At 38.6% G+C, this 22723-nt stretch overlaps 1 protein-coding gene across 1 annotated transcript in view; it reads right to left on the bottom strand.

Moving 5' to 3' along the window:
- Nucleotides 1-22723, bottom strand: part of CRYBG3 (crystallin beta-gamma domain containing 3) — a 99894-nt gene that overhangs the window by 24151 nt on the left and 53020 nt on the right. The window contains 14 exon segments of the mRNA XM_086622928.1: nucleotides 834-960; nucleotides 3098-3240; nucleotides 7880-8006; nucleotides 9870-10003; nucleotides 11156-11191; nucleotides 12297-12411; nucleotides 13442-13472; nucleotides 13475-13580; nucleotides 20014-20039; nucleotides 20042-20155; nucleotides 20158-20159; nucleotides 21188-21303; nucleotides 21658-21705; nucleotides 22703-22722. Coding sequence (XP_086479054.1) covers nucleotides 834-960; nucleotides 3098-3240; nucleotides 7880-8006; nucleotides 9870-10003; nucleotides 11156-11191; nucleotides 12297-12411; nucleotides 13442-13472; nucleotides 13475-13580; nucleotides 20014-20039; nucleotides 20042-20155; nucleotides 20158-20159; nucleotides 21188-21303; nucleotides 21658-21705; nucleotides 22703-22722 — 1145 coding nt within the window.

Raw genomic sequence — 22723 nt, 5'->3', positions numbered from 1 at the left:
ATGAACTCAAGAGCAGAGAAAAACACACTTCCCGTGCTCTTGGCACAATTCTCTTCCCCAGCCTCTGTCACCAGCTGCCTGTAAGCTCGTGACTCCCTGCCTGACTGATCAGTCCCTTTCCACGCAAAGAACTTGCACCAGAATTAATTAGTTCATATAATGTGGCTTAGAGCCTATATAAATGTCTCTGTATTTATTTTGAGTCTATTTCTTGAAAAAAAGAATTAAAAATAACTGAAGACTGGGACACCTCTTTCAACATGTGCTCTTCAGAAGAAGGTTAAATGATCCTTTCCTGTTTTCAGTGCAGTAGTATCACTTATTACATACACATTACTGAGGATTGTCTTTGTTTTGCATTAGGGTTTTGACAGTTCTGGCACTAATCTATTTGGGCAAGTTGCACTACTTTATATTTAATAATAGATTAAAAATATTTCCTGTCTTTATTCACTATATGTATTACAAATATTTTAGCATAAAAATATAGAAAGAAAAACAGACCTCTATTATACAACAACAATATGGGTCAGATAAATTCTCAAGTATTTTTATATCCATTACCAATTAGGCATTATAAATTAATAAATTTTAAGGCAAATTAATCTTTCCAGGCCAGGTTATTCTTTTCATGAATGCAGCTGCCAAAAGGAAGTTCTTCTTAGGAAGTTTCCCTGACAATTTTCTCAACAAGTTGAAAGATCCAGAGTGTTCATTTCAGTCCCAACCTGAACAGACTTGATTAAATTGATTCAACAGCACAGCCCACATGATAACATTATTGTATGCTCTTGTCTTTTAAGTTTTCCCCTTAACGAGTTCTGGGAACTCACCAACTTAATAGGTCGAATTGACATGATGATTTTACTAGTTCCTCCCCAGTCAAAGAAACATTTATATTTTCCTTTCTCCAATACATATTGTTCTCCACAGAAATATTTCTGCTGATATGCAACCCACCTGCAGAATGACACAAAAATTAAACTGAAAACATCACATTTTTCTGTGTAGTTTGATGAACATACTAATGAGATAAACAGAACAATTATCCCTGGAGTTTTCTTTATACGTCCATCTGACAAACAGCGAAAGATCAAACTCAATGAGAGGTGCAAAACTGTCACACACTTGATCTTCCGCTTTTACGCTGCAAACGCTACTTTGACAAAAACACAACTTTGGGTTTCTGCCTTTCTATCTAATCTAATTTCAGCATGAGATGATGCCTTGCTTAGAAGCCCAGAGGAAAGACACTTAACTGACAAGTTTTTGAATTTCGCTCAGATGAACCTGTACCTGTTCAGCTTCCCCCCAGACAGGCCTTCCTTTCAACTTTTCCATTTGGATTTAAGAAAAATGGTGCGAGAAAGAGAAGTAAACGAGGAAGCCTTGACAGGATGAGATAAAGCGAAAGTTTGTTATGGTTGGCAGTTCAAGCTTCTCCCACCCTGCTTTCCCTGCTGTGATTTAAGAAGGAAGAAATCCCCAACTACGCGAGACCGAGGGTACATCTAGCCCTGCCCTCACGCTCCTTGGCAGTGGCAGAAATGGAGGCTAGTTGGAGATGTCACTAACCTGCCCACTTTTGGTGGTGCATTCCTCTCTTAGTCATCCAGTACCTGGGACTGTTACATTAGGGATATCAGAGGGCATCTCCTTTCCTAATCCTTTTAGTACTCGTTTATGAATCTGTTTGTTATTAATTTGTCCAATGCTTTTTTCAAACCTCCTGGTGCTATCTGCCACCACAGCCTACTTTAGCAGAAAGTTCAGAAATTCACTGCCTCTGCTGTAAGAAAAGCTTTTTGTTTCCCACCTCTAAATCTGTTTTAAAGCAACCCTCAGGTAGTTCTGTAAAGCATCCCCCAACTGTTGTCATGCAAGATTCTGCGAATGCTGCTGCATTAAGTTTGTCTACCACTTTCAGGATTTTGCAGATCTTTTTACATCCTTACTCAGTCATCTCTTCTCCAAACTGAGTCCTAGTGTTTCATCCTTGTGTCTCATCCTCAGGAGACACTGATATTCAGTCTCTATCTGAGCAGTTCAAATCCCCCACTATTGCCACCTTTCCTAAGCTTGAGGCTTTTTTAGTCTCACTCAACAGTTGCTGATACCTATCACCATCAGCATTAGGGTAGGCATGACAATGTTAATATCACACTTTTAAAATTACTCTTAAAGTCTGGATTTCCACTGCCATGATCCCACAGTGCTCTTTTTCCATAATGCATTTTATGTTTTAGTACTTGACACCACTCTTCATGTACAGTACCATCTTTGTGCCTATAATAGCCTACTCTATAATTCCTATAGATTTGGTAGCTCCTCTGCTTATCCTTCTGGCAAATCTCTGCAACATTTGCGATATCAGAGTTGCTATATTTAGTTGCAATCTAGTTCCCCCAATGGCATTTTTTAGGCCTCTAGCACTTGTAAGATTTGTCCTTGCACCATCAGTTAATACTGCACATCTCCATCAACAGACATTGCAGGGGGTCTAATCCATCTTCCTTATTTATTGCAATCATGCTGTTTATTTTTCTCCCAGACTTCACATATGCATCCTGAAAGTTAGGCAAGTCCACCCTGCAGGTTGTATCAGCTTCAATGAGGTACTCTTCCACACCTGTTGGTTTAACTCCCTGCTTTTAGTTTAGATAGTTCTCTAAAAACTATTTTAATTTTCAGTTGCAGCAGTCTGACTTTATTACGAATAAGGCACAGCCCATCCTTTCTGCACAGGCTCCACCTGTCCCAAAACGTATCCCAGTTCTTAACATACCTAAAATCCCTCTTCCAGATTACTGCCAAAGCTCCTGTATCATGAAACTACAGTCTATGTGACCTCTGGAGGGACATCATGAGCTTTCTCTAGCAACAAGAACGCCCAGCTCTGAGTCAAGGCATGAGATTCAGAGAAAATTAAGACTCGGTTTTTTTCTTCCATTTACCAAGGAAACTGACAGAAACATTGTTCTCCTCCAAATGTTTACTGCCTGTGCCACATGAAATATATTCTGTCAGAAGATGTACACAAATCCAACTGTGCACAAACCCACTTAATACTTCCATCTATATATTTCAGTAGACTTACACTCCACTTTTCACAAGAATCGATCTCGTCTCTGGGCCAAATCCAGCCAGTTCCAAATCAGGGATTTCTTCATTGACGATGTCTAATGCTTTCCCATCTTCATCATCAGATTGAAAGAGCGCCACTGATGACTCTATGAAATCCTAAGAGGCAGCACAGGAGTTAGAAGACAAACTGTCACAGCTCAGTGACACTTCACAACATAAAACATTTTTTGTAGCCTGAAAGGTAGCGTTTTACAAAGCAGTGAAGGGGCTCAGGTCCCTCATGTGGATCTTTACAGGATATTTTGGAATCGCAGTGCCTAGCTGGAAGCCTGGCAATCTGATATGGCCTTCAGTGTTTTCCACTGAAGACTGGAAGAACTTGCTGCCCCTGAGCACCATTCATTCCTCTATAAGGATGACAGAGTGCAAAGATGCCTCTGTGGGAAAGAAGGGTGGAAGGGTTGGGAACTTAGCACTGATCTTCCAACAGCTTCACAAATGACTACTCCAAGCATCACCATGACTGTAGTCTTTTACTTCAAGCTCCCGTTCGTCATCCTGTCACAGCGACAAGGCAATAATCACAAAGAGCAAAAGACTGGGCAAGATCACCTTTCCAGCACAAGGGGTTTGTAGTTTTTGGACACATCCATTGTATGAATAATCACTATAGCTATAAAATAAATCCTGCATGACACAGTCATGTTCTCTCTTAGATAGCCGTGTGACATTGCTGTACGCTTTCAGCTAGCATAGTTGCTTGACCTGATTACTTGCACAGCTTCAGATCATTTGAATTTGGGTTTCAAATCTCCAACTTTTTAACCACTTAGCAATTAAAGCACACAGTTCAGTCACTGCTTGGGGAAATGGAAAACAACAATCAATTCACTTTCTTCCTTTAACAGAAAACATGAACTCAATTCAATGTAGTGTTTCTGAACCATTCAGCTACGTTACAGTAAGTTGAACATAAGGAAGTCTTGCAAACAAGAGAAACAGCTATCAAGCAAATACAAGAGCCCATGCAGATTCACAAACATATGAGGACACCATCACAGGAATTATTGCACTAAACACTTGCTGCTGTAGTACCTACAAGCTACCAACCAGATCGCGGTATGCTGAAGGCTACACTGAGAAAAAAAAAGACTTACAACAATCAAAAACCACTTAGAAATTAAGGCCAGGCCAAGTATACAGCCAGATTTATTTGGTCAGGTGAACCTGACCGAACAGGCTCCTTAGAGGATGTCATGCCTTTGTAGAGGATTCAATCATAATGAAAACCAATTTTAGAACAAACACTTTACGTGGTTCAACCTCACTGCATTGTTTACAGGACACTAAAAAGTGATGGAACAAATTCTGCAGTAAAACTAGTTTTCCTACTATGTTAACCATCTCCTTTCATTTATTTAAAAAGCTGCAACTACTTCAGGTACACACTAGAAATTAAAGTGCCAAGTCCGGTAAAACTGTCATGAACAACTGCAGCTTCAGACTACTTTTTAGGAAAAAACCTCAAACTAGTGCAGTTTTAGTGCCAATGAAAACCAGCTACCCTTAACAGTCCTAAAGCAAGGACTTGGTAAGAGTTCCGGAGAACCCACTTAGATCAAATCCATACATAATTTTCTTTGACTAAATTTAAAATACTGAAATATACTCAGAATTGCAATTACATTTAAAACATGTTTCAAATTCAGCCATCATTTTCTCCTCCCTGAATTTTCACTACAGCTTCTCTTACAATAAGCAACAGAAGAAATACTTAAAAATGGACTTTCAGACCAAGGCAAATAATTTTAGACTTGAAAACATTAGCGGGCAAGCTCCAAAGGCAACATACTCTGCTCCACTGGAAGAGACTCAGAAACTTGCCTCTTTCCCTGATCACGACAGCCACAGGCAAACCCCAGCTTCACGAGTTTTCTCATTTGACACTGCAGAAAAGAAACAAATGCAACTGTCCCCCAAACCAGCACACAGTACGAACCGTGGTCTGCCTTCAGGAACGAGCCCTGTATTTGCCTCTTGTGTGTCCAACATAGGTGCTGATAAGAGCTGGGAATATGCTGGAAAATACAATTCTACAAGTCCTTTCTATCTCTGCTTTCAAAACGCTCCCCGAATCCCCACATTAGAGCTTGTGACTGTTCACAGCAGAAATATTTAAACCACACAAAAACAGAAAGCTCTTGCAGCATGCCTACATGCATGTACATCTTCACCAGTGGGTGGGGAGGGATGACTTGCAACAATCCCTCTTTTGTGCGCTGTCGAACCTTTCTGATTTGTCAGGAAATTAAATTCATGCCTCAGCTGAACTGCAGTCACTGGTATGTGTATCGAAACACGGGCTGGATTTTCCTACTGCTAATAAGCTCTGGTGGAACCTGTCATGTTGAGCCTCGTGGCATCTGAATAGCTTCGCATAGCACTAAGCCACGTCGACAGAGCCGGTACTGACCCAGGCTAATGAGGCACGTCATACCCAGCCTGGCTCTCTGCAGAGTCATTTACGTGCTTCCGCACCACGCTCCCTGCTTTGGGAGCACGGCACAAAGACATTTGATGCTACTCTGCTTGGAGCTGACTCAGGTACACAGGGCTCATTAGCTTTAGCTTCATGCCGTGTAAGTCAGGCTAAATTGTTTTCAGGTCTGCGCTGGTCTTTAAGGCAACACAGTCAAGGTCACCTGGTGTCATGCCCAAACCAACAAACAAACAAAAGTCTAGCTGGATTGGCCCCTACATGGGACCACACCAGTAAGTATGTATAAAGCGCAGGGTCAATACGAAGCCCCACTACCTACCTAAGCTGAATATGAATAACACAACTTGGCTACATTTCACAAAATCTTACATCTTCTATAAAGAACTCTTGAATTCATCTGACCAAAACAGAATTTCTAGGGAACAGCAACAAATATCTGGTATCCAGGGATGCTCCCACAGAGCCCAAAATCATCGCGAACTTTACTGCACTCCTGTTGACAGAATTTCTGAGATTGCGCGAAAGAGCTAGCGTGTTCGCTGTGCCAGGAGGGGCCTTAAGCACACAGAGCTAGCTTTGGATTTCTGCCCAGGTCCCCACGAAAACAAATTTGGCACTAAAATGTTTTTAAAATCCTGACCTTAAGTATTGTATACAAAGTCACAAAGGGAGCATATGGCAAGCCTGAACACTGACCTACGCATTGCACATCAGAGAGAGGCGGTCAATCTGTTGGTCAAGCCGAGCAACAAAATGCCAGTGCCATTAGTCATCTTACTGGCAACTAGCTCATTGCCTTTAGTTGTGCTACAATTCAAGGAAAGGTATTAATTATGCTTTTATTATCAATACGTACATATTGATAGGTACTTATATGCCCATTTGAATGACACACGTTACATACGAGTGTGAATGATACATGGTTTTAAAATGTCAAAGACTTGAGCATCCTGCCTGTTCTAGGCATAAGTCAAATTAAATACATGCATATACGTGGAAGGTCATCCCTGCTAGGCACATGCACAATTTTAAGCTTGTAATTATGTCATTTGCCAAAAGGATGATTAAAAAAAGATCAATTCAAGTTACTCAAGTATCCTGTGTATAGCCTGAAAAGAAAAAAATTAACATTAGTCAGTAACTGAAGAGGATTCTGCAAATTCGAAAAGAGGGGTTATAAGAAAATTCCTGCTTGTTTTTCTCAGAAACTTGAAAATAAATTATTTTGAGAAGGACATTTTTCTTCAACTCAGTTTATTCCTCTATCTTAAGTTACAGGATAGATTCTGATTATAAATATAGTTTTTCCTAGGTGCCTTTCATAAAAATCAAAACTGCAAATTGTGAATTTAAGTATGGCCTTTTTGGGTTCACATTTTATTTTATTGTATTGTATTGTACTGTATTTTATTGTATTGTATTGTACTGTATTTTATTTTATTTTAAATGACGACTGTTGAGACAATGAGTTTGCTTGAAATGCCTATCTTCAAACTTCACAAAATTCCTGCCTCAGGAATATCACATCTCCTCAGATAAAGAGATGAGTAATCTGAGTATACCACACTGAGTAATCTCAGAGTGAACAATCTAATTCTCAAAAGGAGCTAATCTTTGCAGCTGTATTTAAAGCTCACAGAGTTCTTATTAAAATAAAAAAATCCTTAAACTCTCAAACAAATAAAAAAACCCCAAAGGAAACGATAAAAAAGTTCCAATCCCATGTTTCCCCATCACTGAAAAGTCTAACTTTGCTTCCAATACTGGACTCTGATATAGTTATTATTATTTCATCTTTAACTCCACTAAACATGTTTTAGTAGCAAGGACTTTTTCACCATGATTATTTATGCTGCCAAAATCTTCTGGCATAAAAATTACAGAGACAGAGGGTAATGCTGTTTTAAGGCTTGCAACAGCTGCTGTGTTGAAAAGCTATTTTTATTTTAATAAAGAACTACACTGTACATTTATGCATGTTAATCTTTTAAGAAAATTCTATTCAAACAGCTTGAAGTCTAGAAGTGAGATACTCGGAAAATATGGCAGGTAGACAAGGAATTCTCTATGCTACATTCTTTGGATGAACTTTACAAAGGCTATTTAGAACCTGCTTCTGCTTTTCAATGTATACAGTGCTGCCTAAATTTCAGCAAGTAAGAAAAGAATGAGAGTGAACTTGGGCAAAAGATGGAATGACTAAAACCAAGACAGCTGCACCACATACAAAGAATAACCTTCCTCTTTATGTATAGAGCTGTGCATAATTTGTGTTAAATTCATAGAAGTACTTACAGCCTGAAGGAACCGGAAAGACAGGAGGACACTATTAGTTCCCCCCCATGCACGTCTGTCTTCATAATCTCCCTCCTCCAGCAAGTACTGATGGCCTTTGTAGCGTTCCTTATCATAGGCAACCCATCTACAGCAACCATACAACAAAAGAAAGAGAAATAACTAAAAGCAGAACAAGGCACACGTGATTTTCCGTAACAAATAAAAGGGGAAGAGAACATCCTAAGAACATTAAGATAAGCACCACAGACTAAGCTAACAAAGCAATGCTTGTTTGAAATCACAACAGGCACCCATGAAGAGTTCTTTGTGGATCGAAATCTCACCATGTGATTCTTTCTCCAACAACAGTTAATTTGTGTCATGCTTCTCCATGCACCTCCATATTCAGTCATATTCAGTCAGCCATATTCCCAATACCAATATTTGGTACTACAGAGGCTAATACGCGTCTAGCGGTCAAAACATTGTAAGCCACTGATGGTCAATGAGAAAAACCAAGCAGTAGATCTCTTCAGTGCATTCATAAATGATGAGATTCTACTGTTGCTGGAGCTGGTGACAAGCTTAATGGATTTTAGCAGAACAAAATGTCACCCACTTATGTCGTTTTCTGCTCGTATCTAAAAACATATGTATGAATAGATAAGTGAATTGAATATATCCAATATGTTATATAGTAAATATATTTTAGCACTAAGGGGAGAAAACTTTTTAAAGTATTTTTAACAAATAGATAAGGATCAATTTAAAAAAGGCATTGCCCCATCAACTTTGAAATCTCTCTTGGATCTTAATTTGAAAAAGTGCTTCCGCTCCTTCTTACTTTCTTGGAAGCATTTCTTTCATTAAAGCACCCTTGTAAATATTAAAAGCATCCTTGTAAATATTAAACTGTTGTACAAATTCTGTTGGCATTGAAATTTGGCAGGCAGGGACAGCTTTACTTTTAGCACTACTTGGTTTACATTAATTCGGCTGTTTAAGTTACTGCAGTATTAAAAATAACAGCTGCCACAAACAGAAGGATTGGCTTCCAATAATTTGAGGCTTCCCAGATAGCTAATACGTAACGTATTTATGAACAGATTATTTGAGTATTCACAAATCAGTTTATTTTGAATTTAGTGCTTTTAAGATTCTGACAACAGCCTGAAAGGATGTATGTTACCGTATCTTTATATTGAAGTATTAACATTGAAATCCGCTAAGAAAAGCTAAAGTTTCTGAAAACTGTTTTATTGCTAAGCTCTTTGGCAGAAGCAACCATTCTGCGTGCTTCTAAACCGTCCTATCCTACTGGGACAGGAACCTTGGAGAGGTTGAAAGAACAACACGTGGCGTTGGTAGCTGTCTAGAATAGCTGGAGCTGAGCCTGCCTCGTGAGGAGTCCACCTAAGGACTGTGTTACACAGCCCTTTTTGTGCGTGTGTGGGTATGACAGAGAGAGGGGTAGGGCGACACAGAATCACCCCGAGGCCTCAGTCAAGTAAAATAAGGGTGGATTCTTAATTCCAGATAACATACAACAGGTGGTAAAGGAAAACCATTAAGACAGTAAAACAGTTTATAGATTTCAGAGGCATTAAAATGTCAAATTAAAGACTGACTGCACCTACCTAAAGTAATTTCAGTAAATTAAGTAGAGATTATCAGAAGTATAAAGCAACAGAAATTAAAGCTCTGTATGAATGCTGTCATTAAGCAACAAAGTGGCCTAGTTTATTGGCATCCAAATGGTAAACACCAATCACACCACAGCTCTCATACACTTAATTTTACCTTCCTATATTCCTGTAGATAGATAAGCCACATGGCTTACATGACAGATAATCCAAGACTGACAATTGACAAGAGAAATACATATTCCTTTCTTTGCAAAACATTTTGCCAGTGAGAGATTCTAAATACCTCTTGGTTATCACTTCTTAGCATTTAGTTATGATTTCCTATTTTAAAGTAAATACGTACAAAAGTGAAACATACTTACACTCCACCAATTACACGTATTGATCCAACTTCCTGAACCTCCTCTTCACTCCCCAACAGAGCTGGGACAGAACTGATGTTTTCTGAAAACTCTTTGGACCATCCTCCAAAGTGAGTTTTCTCATATATTACCACCTAGAAAACATTATGTTGAACAATGCCTTAAGTATGCCCTGAACAGTAATTTGAAGTTTGGGTGTGTGTACTGCTATAGTATGTGGAAGACACCTTTCTTCCTCCCCTCCAAGAAGCCACCCCTATGGAGAAAAGTCAGTGTTGCATTCCTCAGCCCTTCTGATTCTTGTGTGCCCTAGAAGCTGAGGAGACCCTACATGGATTCAGATAAGCTGTCAGGCTCTTTGCAGTCATTTCCACAGGAAGATATCTATTCACACAATTCTATATAAATAAACGCACTCTGCAGCTATATGACTGCAAGCCTATGTCTGGGCAGTGTATATTTGCTTGCACTGGAATCCTACCTGGTCACAGCCAGTCACACTGAGCCTGACCCCTCAAAAGTAGACAAGAGGTCTGTCTTCAACTTTGCTGAAGTTATTTCAGTTACCGCAGTTAACACACCCTCAGGGCTCCTCATCTGCCAAACCACACAGATGAGCTATTAATAGTATTAATATTCATTGCAATATTTATTAGAGACACTCCTGAGTCTTGCATGTATTTGTATAATTGAAAGTTACATAAAGCATTACTATTTTTGTGGAGAATTAGAAAAAGGAGTGAAAAGGAGCAATAACTCTGGATTAACTTTCTGCTCCTCAAATCACAGAAGGGTCACAGTCTCACTCATGACCTCATGACTTGTATGGGAGCAGGTACAGGAAGGAAGGATCCTAACTCCTGCTCCCTTCCTTCCCACCTCCTCTTTCTTTTCTTTTCTTTCTTTTTTTTTTTTTCTTTTTCTTTCTTTTCTCTTTCTTTTTTAAACTTGGTGTGTTAAACGGAAATATCTCTCCTGACCCCTCTTTCCATTACAGCGACTGATGTGTTAGTCAGGAAAACTAATTTTATGTTGTAAAAGCTTTACAATTCTTCTATAGCACATACACATTCTCCTAATATGTAAAAAACAAACTACTATTACTTTAACATCTCACAAAACACTAGTAAGAAAGTGGACTCGACAGCATTAGTGCATTTTCCTTCAGCAGCAAACACTGAATACTTAATCAAACATCACATACCCAACTGAAAGAAAACAGCTTAAATAAAGGTTCTATATTTCCCATATGCTCATATTTTATTCTCAGCGTCCTCAGTGCTTACCTTGACATTCATTGGCATTTGTACCTTTAGTCCACCCTAAAAAAAAGATGAGAGGGGGGAAAGATGTTTATATAAAACTTAAAGTTATGCTTTGACACGTATTTTACAGTACTATCAGAGCACAAAGTCTTTGTAATTATATTCGGCATTTTCAGTGTTGATCAAATTGACAAATAGTTTAAATACTCTAATAACTCATAAAAGCCAGAGACACTATAAACCTGACCCAAAACCAAAATCAGTGTGTTGACAAGCCTGCAGGGGGTTAAGAAATTGTAAGACATTTCTTTGTTGTCTATTAGTACTCTAAAGCAAATTCTTGGTGTTTTTTAACTCATCTACACTGACCAATTTTTAAAATGCAACTTTTAAAGCTGTATTGTATATATTTCAAGTTTCTTACGCAGAAATGATTAGACACTAAGAAACTATAGAAGAGAGAAAATATAGGCTGACATATTCATGTCTACGGTCAAAGAGCAAATACAACAAATGGATTTTCTCTGTTGGGGAATAAGACACCTACCTCCCAAGGGCGGCTAAAAAGTCAGCTGTTGGGTCTTACTCCTTTGTGTTTTTTAAACTCTCTTTCTGTAGACTTGCTATGTATACAGTAGAATTATGTGTTATATCCTTCCACATCTCTTTCATATCTAGATCTAAATGCTGCTATAAAACCAAAAATTGGCTGCATCTCCCAAGATTTTTGCACAATGTGTGGTCACAGGAATACCACTGGATATTTATCAGTAAAAAACTCCTCATCTAGTCTTCTATCCTCCCAGCAGGCTCTAGCTGTACCATTAAAAAATAAAATCAACAACTTCCAAAGAGCTTTTTTAGTTAATGAATTGGTGTTGGTTGCAATACAACAGCAATTCCCCAGGACGTAATTAGGCGCTCCCTGTGACTATATGTTCTTAATTAGGCAGGTGCAGGAGGCCAGCAAGCCCTGGAATGAGTGAAAGCCATGCCATTACAACACTGCAAACGGAACGTGGTGTGAGAGGAATGTTACATGTATAAGGAGTAACCCTGAAAGGCTGTTAGAACCTGAGCTACATTTAGATTAAAATCTTTGGGAGAGCAAGGGTAGGAAAAGGAAGGCACACGACCTATTAGGGAATCGTGAACTCCTCACCATTTTTAAGGGACGCAGAGATTTCACATCTGCTGAAGGAATTTCAGATGGTGAATCGCATTCTTCCAAAACCTTCATCTCTCCCTTGTAATTAAAGTCTGAATAAGCAAGCCATCTATAACAATAAGGATAAGGGACTTACTAAGCTCATCAAATACATTTCAAATACAAAGATCTTATTAAAATTATTTTTCTGTTTGTACTCATCAGAGCTAGACAATGTGTTTCACATACTGCCAGCACACCAAAACCGTGCTCTATTTAAATACACTGGCAACAACAATGCTAAGAAGATCTCAGATGAAAGCTGAATGTAGAAGTTGGACACAGGGTTAGCAGACCAAATAAGGAATGGAGGAAGAGGCATTGAGCCATATGGAAAATTACTTTGTTAAAATCACACACAGACCATATGCAGTTAAACTAGTTCTACCAAAACTAAGAAAAAAAACTTCATTTTTAATTCCTTCATAACCTCACGACTCCACATACATTGTGAGATCCTAGGAAGGAAGGCTTGGCTCACAAGGGAAGGCACACTGAAGACTCTTTTTAACAGAATAGCTAATGTCATTCTGCAATGACTTATGAGAAGAGGCATAGAATTCCCAAACTTCAGGAACTGTTAAGTGTTGGCCATTTACCCAGGAAACAGACTATTCTGCTCAATACAGGAAAATCCTGGGCTATCGAGGGGCCTGTATCATATTGCAATCACCTCTCTCCAGAAAGCCAGGATACAGCTGTAGCTTGAGGAATGCTTGGATGATGTAATACTAATTTTCCAGTATTCAGCCATAGTGTTATAGTTACAATAGGGTGGGTGACTAGGGAGACAGTATCTGTTCTCCAGTGAACTAAGAGCTAATTATAGCTGAGCTGCTGCTGCTATTTATAAAGCTACTCAAAGATGGAACTATAGAAGACTTCTGCCAACAACTAGAGGAAAAACACCTTCAAAAATGTGGTTCCACTGCTGGGAGCTCACATAGCACAACGCTGAATTATAGAGCTGGGAATATCTGGTGTATGTTAACTGATTTGTAGCAAAAAAATCCAAATATTGCTCCTATCGCTGACTTTCATCCCATAATGTTACTCCTGTAGCTGCTGGCAAAATGCTATTAAAAAGGTTCAGTACTCACACTCCTGATTTGACACTTATATAAGGGTTTTCTCAACATCCAGTTCTTCCAAATTGGCAACTGCACTCTGTATGCAGATAGGAAGTCCCTCCGTACCACCAGCTGCCAGGCAGAACTCCACCTCTGGAACGCCACAGTCCTGCGGAAACAAATCAACAGATAAGGCTTATCCACACTTGCAGAGCCTGCCCATCGCGGCGGGGGAAGGATTGGTACGTTTCCTTCTTTTTCCCTGTCTTGCTGACCCTTCTCAGCTAACTCTAGGCTTCATACAATGGAAGGTTTTTAAATGAATACTGGATTTTTAGAAAAGCTAAGGGAAGTAAGTTTCCAGCTCCCACTAAGTTTCAAAGAAAAACTATGCATTTATGCCTGTTGGGCTACCTTCAAAAAGCTGTTTAAATACTTTCCAGGTAAAGGATCTGACAGGATTTACTGATAGACAAACCATGCATACAATACTGCTTACTTTTCTTTTTAAAGAAGGTGCTTCTGTAACAAACATACAGATACATATGATCCATGTGTAACTAAAACTTCCTAGAAATGTCTAGTTCTTCACTCCTGCTTCTCCTGCTCAGAGATAATTAGGTTCTGTAATGCATCTGACTACAGCTTCAAGCCATATGAGTTCAATTTTCTGTCATGTTAAATAAATCTACAGCATTTTAGATGAAGAAAGAAAAAGAACAGTACTGTAAAATATTTGTTTGTTATGCAGGCACTTTAGCAATTTTTCTGCTACTACGGAGCAACAACGTCTGTTACCTTACTGAAGGCTTTCTACTGACAGATACCATGCTGAAGAAAAACTTGCTGAATACATGATCTTCTCAAGAATTTGCAGGGATTTTATTGAATCACAATAATATTTATATTACATGCATTGCCAGTACTGTCTTTCCCAGCACTCAAACACGTCACGAATCAATGAGGATCTTCTATAAGGCCCTGCTTCAGCAGTGCATTCCAGAACAGTCTTCCTGTTACAGTGCAAGACAGCTCTTGTGCTTACAGTTTGCTCAGCTGTAGCTGGAAACCTTCAGTTCTCAGTGATAACTCCACAGCACCCTTTCCCTTATCCTCCTGACCCACGGGATCATTTGCATTAGGACAAAGGGCTTGGTCAGCACAAAGAGACCCCAAAAGCCCTCAGTGCAGCTGATGAAGATGCCCCTTGCAGGTGCACTAGAGAAGAGGGATGAGAATCTCTCCCTGATGGTGCTCTCAGAGAATCACCTGGTTACTGGATTTGTTGACAACACAGGGAGGGTCCTATCATGACAGACCTACCAGACCCAAAAGGCAAAACACAAGAACTTACAGAGAAACCCAGCATCAAGGCATAAAAGCTGTTGAAGTTACAGCACCTCAGCTCATGACAAAACCTGCTTGTTCTCCGTTTTCACTTAGGTTTTGAGTGGAGCTTTCAAATGATGCAGTAACATCCCACCTAGACTTGGTTAGCAAAGTTCTTTCAGTAGTTATTCAACTGTCAGCAATAAATGTGGCAATTGTAACAGATGGACCTGAGGATATTATTTCACTATCCTCATGAGACCTGAAGCAACACAGTATACTGTTCTGGCAACCTGCCCTCATGCACAATCGTGTTTCCTCTGCATTGTATCTTGCAAACAATGCCCATTATTTGTTTTCAGAACAAAAACTCCAATACTAGGATTTTATTTTCAGATGAGTAAAACCAGAAAAACTAGGAAAAAAGACTTTTAGTACAATGCTACTTTATGGCAAAGTGCTAAGAACACCATTCCTCAATTCCAAGTGTATTGCTAGACAAGTTGGAAAAAAAAAAAAAAGGCTCCCGATAGTTTTCACGTGTATATGGGTCTTGTTAAATCACAGTTAAGAAGTATTTGGAGTTTGAGGTTTTTCTAATAATACCGGATACGTGAGAAGGCTGAAATCTTTGAATCCAACAATAAGCTTGAAACAGAAAATCAGAAGTTGCACCTATAAGAATTCCACAAATAATGATGCCAGACTCTTAATGGTTTCAGATAAATTTTGAAACAAAGTACCTACAAGACTAGACAAGTGAAAAAATAAAGTATCTTTGCCTGTAGGCTCAGACAGAATATGAGATGGAGTATGTTTAATTTTAGTTCAGTAGGAGTGGGTTTTTTGTTTTGTTTTGTTTTCCATTTGAAGACCAGGAAAAGCCAGTCTGTATTCTCTTTTCAAGTTTGCTTTCCTGACTCTGAAGCTCACGAGGTAGGCTCCACCTCAACAGACGAAGAGTGTAGCAGTCCTCCAAAGGGCAGACAAAGCACAAGCACTCATAATAAAATCTCTCCTGTTTATCACCATGTCTCTCCAGCCAGATTTGGCAGTCATAAAAAAACCTCTACTCATTGCAATGGTATTTTTGTGCACACTAGATTAAGTCTACAAAGTTCTTTCAAAAAGCGTCACACAGTAAACTGAGGTCTTCGTCAAAAGCAATTCAAATATCTATTTTTAAAGGTAATAACATGTTGGAGCAAGAAGTACATTACATTCTCTAAGCACATTTTTAAAAAATCAGAAACATACATTTTGACTTAAATATTGAGTTCAATTTACATATATTCATTCACAGACTGCAGAAAATGGTAAAGTTTTGTATTACTGTATGAGGTGAACACTACGTATTTGCAAATGTACACTCAAGTACTATGACATTAATTTATGTAATTTAAGCATGTAAACTTTAGCTTGGTAAATATTTGACCTAGCACATTCATATTTGCCTGAGCATATTAATAGGCATCGTTAGTTTCAGAGGCTTCTTTAAGATTCCTAATAAGGTCACCATCCTTAGAAACAAAATTAAAACCACACAAATACGATAGCATTCAGGCTGAGAACTAGATCCTTCAGTGCGGAGCCCTTTCATTTGCAAGGCGTCAAGATTTTCACATAAGACACCCACATGCGAAACTATTACCACGCAAAACTATTACCACAGTGTTTGAGGCCAGATCCCAAACTGGAAAGTTTTCTCCCTGTACACCCCTGGCCCTGCCTCCCCATCACAAGCAGTCAAAACTCATGCCATATGCATTATCCTACTGACATGTCAGGCAAAAACATAATAAAAAGCACAGCAAACAGATTAAGTAGTTGCATTCATTTCCAATCATAATACACAACCAGCAAATGCTGAGATAGGTCACAGCCTCCAGGCAACCCACTCTGTCTTCCTTTACTCTGTGGTACTTTCCTCCTACCTCCACACAGTCATCCTGGAGTGCCTGTGCTTCCCTCATCATCTTCTGGGAGCAGAGATGTTTACAAAAACATGGGGAGTACTGTTGCTACCTGGCAAAGAACAGACACTTCCAAAACAGCAACATGCCCCTCAGCAGAAAGGTTAAGGCTTCTTCTGAAGAGAGTTAAGATGACCCTCAAGACCTTAAGCATTAAATATTACTCTTCAGTGGCATCTCTGACATTCTCCTAGTCTGACCAAGAACTCCACCGTAAGTGAGAGACTCAGAGCCTTCAACTTCCTCAAGGTGGTCTTAGCGGTCTATCCTTCTTCCAGATCTAGGGCTACAGCCTTAACAGCACCAGCAGGGCTAAGTGATTTCAGCACTGTTAGGTCTTCTCCTCGCAGCTGTAAGCTGTGGTGACTGAAATGATCAAAATAGCCTATTTAAATGAGGCATTTTATGTCAACACAGGACAAGCAATGACTAAAGCCTGGCTTCTTAAGCTAAATGCCAAAACAATAATGAGAGAAGAGTCTATTGATAACCAAGCCTAATTAGTTCTGGTATTCATACGATTGCTTTTTAATACAGTTTAGACACACATCTTACTTTTGATACACAGTTTGTCCTTAGGACACGTCAGCTTCTGCAGCATTTTTTATTTTAAATCCTACTCTCTGTTGGTCCTTCGGCCTTTTTATCCATTCATGATTCTTTCTCCCAGTTCTTCTGCTCTGTACAACTCTTGCTACCATCCATCGCCACCAAACTACAGAACTCAACTGGGCTGGTAGTAAAATAAAATGATACTAAAGAAATTGATGATTACTGCCCTGTAAATACCAACTAGTAAATGAGACAATCTGAAGCTGCTGGTTTGAAGCTATGACAAAGTAGTCCCTGCTTGAATTAATAACTTCTCTTCACCTAACAAACCACACAAACAAAAGAACACACCCTTCACGTAATACTGTGAACATTCCCATTACAAAGAGCTTTGCTTAAGGAGAGTCCACAAGGAATCCAGTTATTCCCTGCCTAACCATCTTGCAGACAGAGATTATAAACTGCTGTTTCAGATCTCTTGTAAACCACTGTTTTGCCAGCTGACAAGATTACTCCAGAAGAGAACACATCAGCAACGTTTCTCAGCTCTTGTTTTTGGGAAAGTAACATTTAGTACCCTCTTTGGGCTTCCAAAACAGACAGAAAAAGCCCTCCAATTCCATAAGATCGTCATACGGATTTGCAGAAGACCAGAGAACTGACTCGGCTAAGTGGCTTGTGCTGCGGGCACTGAATTGAACCTGTGTGTGCAAGCAGATTTTGAGATTTTGCTAGCCTAGGCTCATGTTGACTTGCTTTAATGGAATTCAGACTCTCCATTATTTCAAATAGGTCTTCATTTTACTAGTTGCATGATCTGTTCCTTTGGGATCTGTTTTTCCCCCTCCTAAGTTCCTTCAAATTAAACACACATGGATACATCTTAACACGTATCCACAGTAAGTCAAGCCACAGGCTAACCACAAAGCTAACAGAACCTTTGCTTTTTGTGGAGCCTTGAAGCCATCAGAGCACAAAGCTACTGGCAGACTGTTTCTCAGCAAACTAATATCTGCCAGTAAAAAATAAAATAGTATTAAAATGTACCTCCTACAGTTTCTTTAGTAAACATCTGTTTTTCTCTTCTAGGCACGTCATTTTCTTCTCAAATATTTAGACAGTTTGCAAATCTGCTAACTGAATGCATCCGAACAGCCATTAAACAAGCACCATAAAAAGCCACTCAAAGAATCAGAAGACAAGCCAGACAGCCTGGACACTGCTGGTGTGACCAAACTAGGCAGGAGAAAAGCCACTGAGCCACCTAGCCTATGAAAAAGATGACAGTTAAACCTGTGATCCTGCAGATCACATACATACAAGCTACCTGGAAAACAAATAGCTATTTGTCATTAAAAAAACATGCTTATATTAAAAAAAAAAGTTAGGTGGCAAACTGCCTTCTAAAAGTAGTTCCACAGCAGCTGAAGTACAACCTAAAAAAGAAGGATGCTTTCACGAACCAAGGTTCAGAGGACAAAACCTGGTTTAGTGAGTTCCACAGCCACGCTAGCTCCATAGAGCCCTTCCAACAGCGAAAGTCCTCCCAATCAACTGTATCTGCTAGAGGTTTAAGTTACATGAGAACAGTGTTGGTTACTGAACTAGTGTACTGTAACAAAGCTTTCCATCTGTGTTCCATACAAATGAACCACGTACTGGAAGAAGAATGAGGCTCAAACCTACTTAGCTGTATTACAAAGATTTTATCAACCATGATGAAGTTAACCACAGTGTCTTTCCTAGCCAAGGGTTTTCTTTGATACCCAAGACACCCCCAAAGGCACACTCAGCTTCCAACCATAGTTCCACATGTTACTGTGGTATTTCTTTAATTATTTAGCTGCCTTCCACATTATTGATCAATATTCCATATTGTTGAAGTACTTTTAATTTGTTAGCTCCAGTAAATGCCTCTTTTGCATTTATTTATTTATTGTTAAGTCTTCAAGAGAATGAAAAAGTATTTCTAATTGTTATGACATTATGCCTCTCTAGGTTCAGAGAATAAATACCACTTTTTCTGAAAAACTTTCACATTGCAATACAAATTTTAATTCACTTGTAGCAAAGGGCCGTTGCTCTGTGAACAACTGGAATGTTATGCTAAACACTAAGTCGTCTTAAATCACAAGATCTGGTAAATACGCTCCTCATTCACGGAATAACAATGGATGTATTATATTTAGTTTTAGGCATTTGATTCTTATCTCTTCAACAAAAGGCCTTTTAAACTTCTGGCTATATGAAGAGCTAGATGCTGTAGGTGTACCACTTGTCCACACAGAACCCCTACTGAGGGCACAAAGCTGCAGAGAGAGCGACAGTAATTTTTGGAGGCTACACTGTACGAATGAGATTGGAATCCCAACTACTAACTTCTGAAACAGAAGCCATACAGACACAGTATATAGTTTAAGCTTAAGATAAATGCTTATTTGAAAATACGAATTGATTCCATTTAACTTCGATTACTGGACAGGCAAACATCCAAAAGGAGGCGAGTCACTGTGTCAAATAAAGGTGACAGCAAAGAAAGATAATCCATCTGCTCATTACCTTCAGGAAGAAGGGAAATTTAGCGCAGCAAAGCTCTGGAATTTATCTTGAAGGTGAAAAACGTGACTCGTAGCATATTTGAATCAAATCAGAAACACAGCATACACATATATTTCATTGTTAGTAATATACCACTACTGCCAACAGAAATTAATTATGTACGTGAGTGTATATTAACAAAGTCTATACCTTTGTTACATGTTTGATTGAACCACTGTGAGGTTTCTTCGACGATGTTTCACGCCGGGAAGATCCCAAAGGTGATCCAGCACAGTCTCTCCTTCTTCTAGTACGTATTTTCGACCCTGGAACTTTGGTTTCTCATAAAAATCCAACTGTAATAATGATATTATGAAGTGAGTTGTTGCTGTTAGGTAAGACTGTCCTTACATAGCACATTTGCTGGAAAGCTCAGTAATGAGCTCTTCTTATCAAGTCTCTCTTACTCTGTCCCTCAGTAGTCACGTTCACTTTAGATAAACACAGGCTTGTACTTCTGTGCTTTAGAAGTAAAATACACAGTTCTCCTCCAGGACGTAACTTAATACAACTTAAAATATTAACTGTATAAAAATAAAGCTTTTTATTCACAGTTTAACTTTATTTTACCAGAACAAATATATTAATTGACACATCAAACAGGTCCTGTTCAGGCAGATGCTATGCAAGGCATAAAACATATACATACTAAATAATGACATTCCAAATTTCTTAGGCCGTGAAAGACATGTATGCAAAACCAAACAAGGCTGCCTCAAAACTGCATAACGTGACATGCATTGTACTATGGCTGACAGTCAGAAAACATTCACTGTAAGCGCCACCAATTAAATTCCAATGCAACAACTGACATGGTCCCAGCCCCAGCTTCCCAAAGCAACTGAGAAAACACTTGCAAAATCCTCCTTAAGGCACTTGTATACCCTTCTGCATCCACATTCCTCTACATGCTACATTACAAACAGCAGCTGAGATTGTTCATTTTATGGTCCTTTTTCAACAGCTACTGTATAATGAAACTGAACTGTAAAAAACATTTTCTTTGGCATACACATGCTTCTAGTGATGATTATGGCTGTACTGTCTCAGCACTTCAGGCAAGAAGTCTAAACTTACTTGTGGTTCTATTAGAAACTTTCTGTTGAAGCTAGCTCCCGGAGAAACATTTTTTTTTGATTTGTACTGCAGCATTTGAAGCCTTGTTTCATGTTTTTTTCATTGGTATCAGTCTAATTATAAAGAAAGAAAAAGACACTCTTGCAGATCAGACATGGTGTCGTAAATAAAAGAAATGAAAACACAAGAGAAACAAACATACTGTCTTTTGAAAAGACTCTATTTAAATATGACCTGGATTTCTTACCATCCTCTAATTATCCTAAGTAATGCTCCAATGGGAAAGATCCAGGACATGGTATCTAGCACATCAGAATGAACTTCTTGTTTACTTTTGTCGCCATAAATATCATAAATAATAATCTGAAACAACACACAACGCATACGAATGATATTTCGACATACAGCGTAGACAGTTATTTTTTGCTTGGAATAAAACCTATTTCACATTGTGCCCACGCAACTGATATGCTACACATTTTCTTCTTTTACGAAACACTCAACTGAACTAAAACAGCCAGTTGCCAACAGGAATACAGTAACATACTAGTGGCAGGATTTTTTAATGACATAATCTCATTATTAGCATGCGCAAGCGTATGCACTATTAAAATACAGAAAACTAGACTAACAACTTCAGATGTTTCCATTCAAAAATTTTGATAAAACAATTATTCTATGTATCATATTGATCTATGTGACACAAATTCTGCTTACCTTTCCTGGTCTTGGATTGTACTTGAGGCTTGCTCTGTCAATGAGGTTCTGAAATAAAAAGGACATGGAAAATAACTATTAACACCTACAAACAGTAGCACAAGGCATAGATAGGTTATTCTGGGTCCATTATTCCTACAAATGTATGCAACTGTCACTAGCAGAAACAATCAAGATTTGTTCACCATTGTTCAGAGTTGGTGTAAATAGTTCAACGGAATCAAACAATCAGCAGAAAGCAGCAAGTGCTAGAAAGGAAGAACTATGGAAGTAATGGAAGTTATAACTTCTGGAAATGTATTACCCTTTCCCAGCAAACAATAAACTGCATGTCTTAACAGTGGCAAAAACAAAACAGACCTCTAACACAGACTGAAATATTCCCAACATCATGGAAAGACTCTATTCTTCAGTTATGCATTTGGTCTGTGTGGCCTTTTCAGTTTCTCAATATTGGAAGACCCGTTTCCATACCCCTCATTTGCTATTGTTTTAAATAAACTAAAAAAGAAATTATAAACTACAGAAGCAGCCGTATTACTTACTTGCTAACTGAGCTATGACTTGTAGGAAGACACTGTGATGAAATAATCAAATAGCCTAGTAAAGCAGGCATTTATATTTTTTGGACAATCAGCTCTACTAATCTCAAAAGTGGAAGAAATTAAATAACAATTTCATACAAAGGCAATTCCATCATTTTCAGGTTGAAATGTCCTTAACGTGGACAAGTCTGTGTTTTGCTAATTATACAGACTTGCTACTAGTATTATATTTTCTATATATCCTATTATATTTTCTGTTCCCATCTTCTGGTTTACAATTAAGTGACTTCTGTGTGCTGAACAAGAATACTATAGTTTTAAAATTATATTACCAGAAAAATTGTTTGTTTTTTTTAAACTATGATCTTAAACAGTCTAATTACTCTCATTTATGATGAAAGAATTAACGTTAAAAAGGGAGGAAGGAGAATAGCGAGACAGCAACTTTGAATATGGGCTAATCACTTTCATTATTAGTATTATGTGACACAACATCTTACCGCTGACAATTCTCCCAGTTT

The sequence above is a fragment of the Tauraco erythrolophus genome, chromosome 1 (genome assembly GCF_009769465.1).
Source record: "Tauraco erythrolophus isolate bTauEry1 chromosome 1, bTauEry1.pri, whole genome shotgun sequence".
NCBI classification, from domain to species: Eukaryota; Metazoa; Chordata; class Aves; order Musophagiformes; family Musophagidae; genus Tauraco; species Tauraco erythrolophus.
The sequence above is the reverse complement of the archived record's forward strand: the minus strand, read 5'-3'. Positions and strand labels throughout refer to the sequence as shown.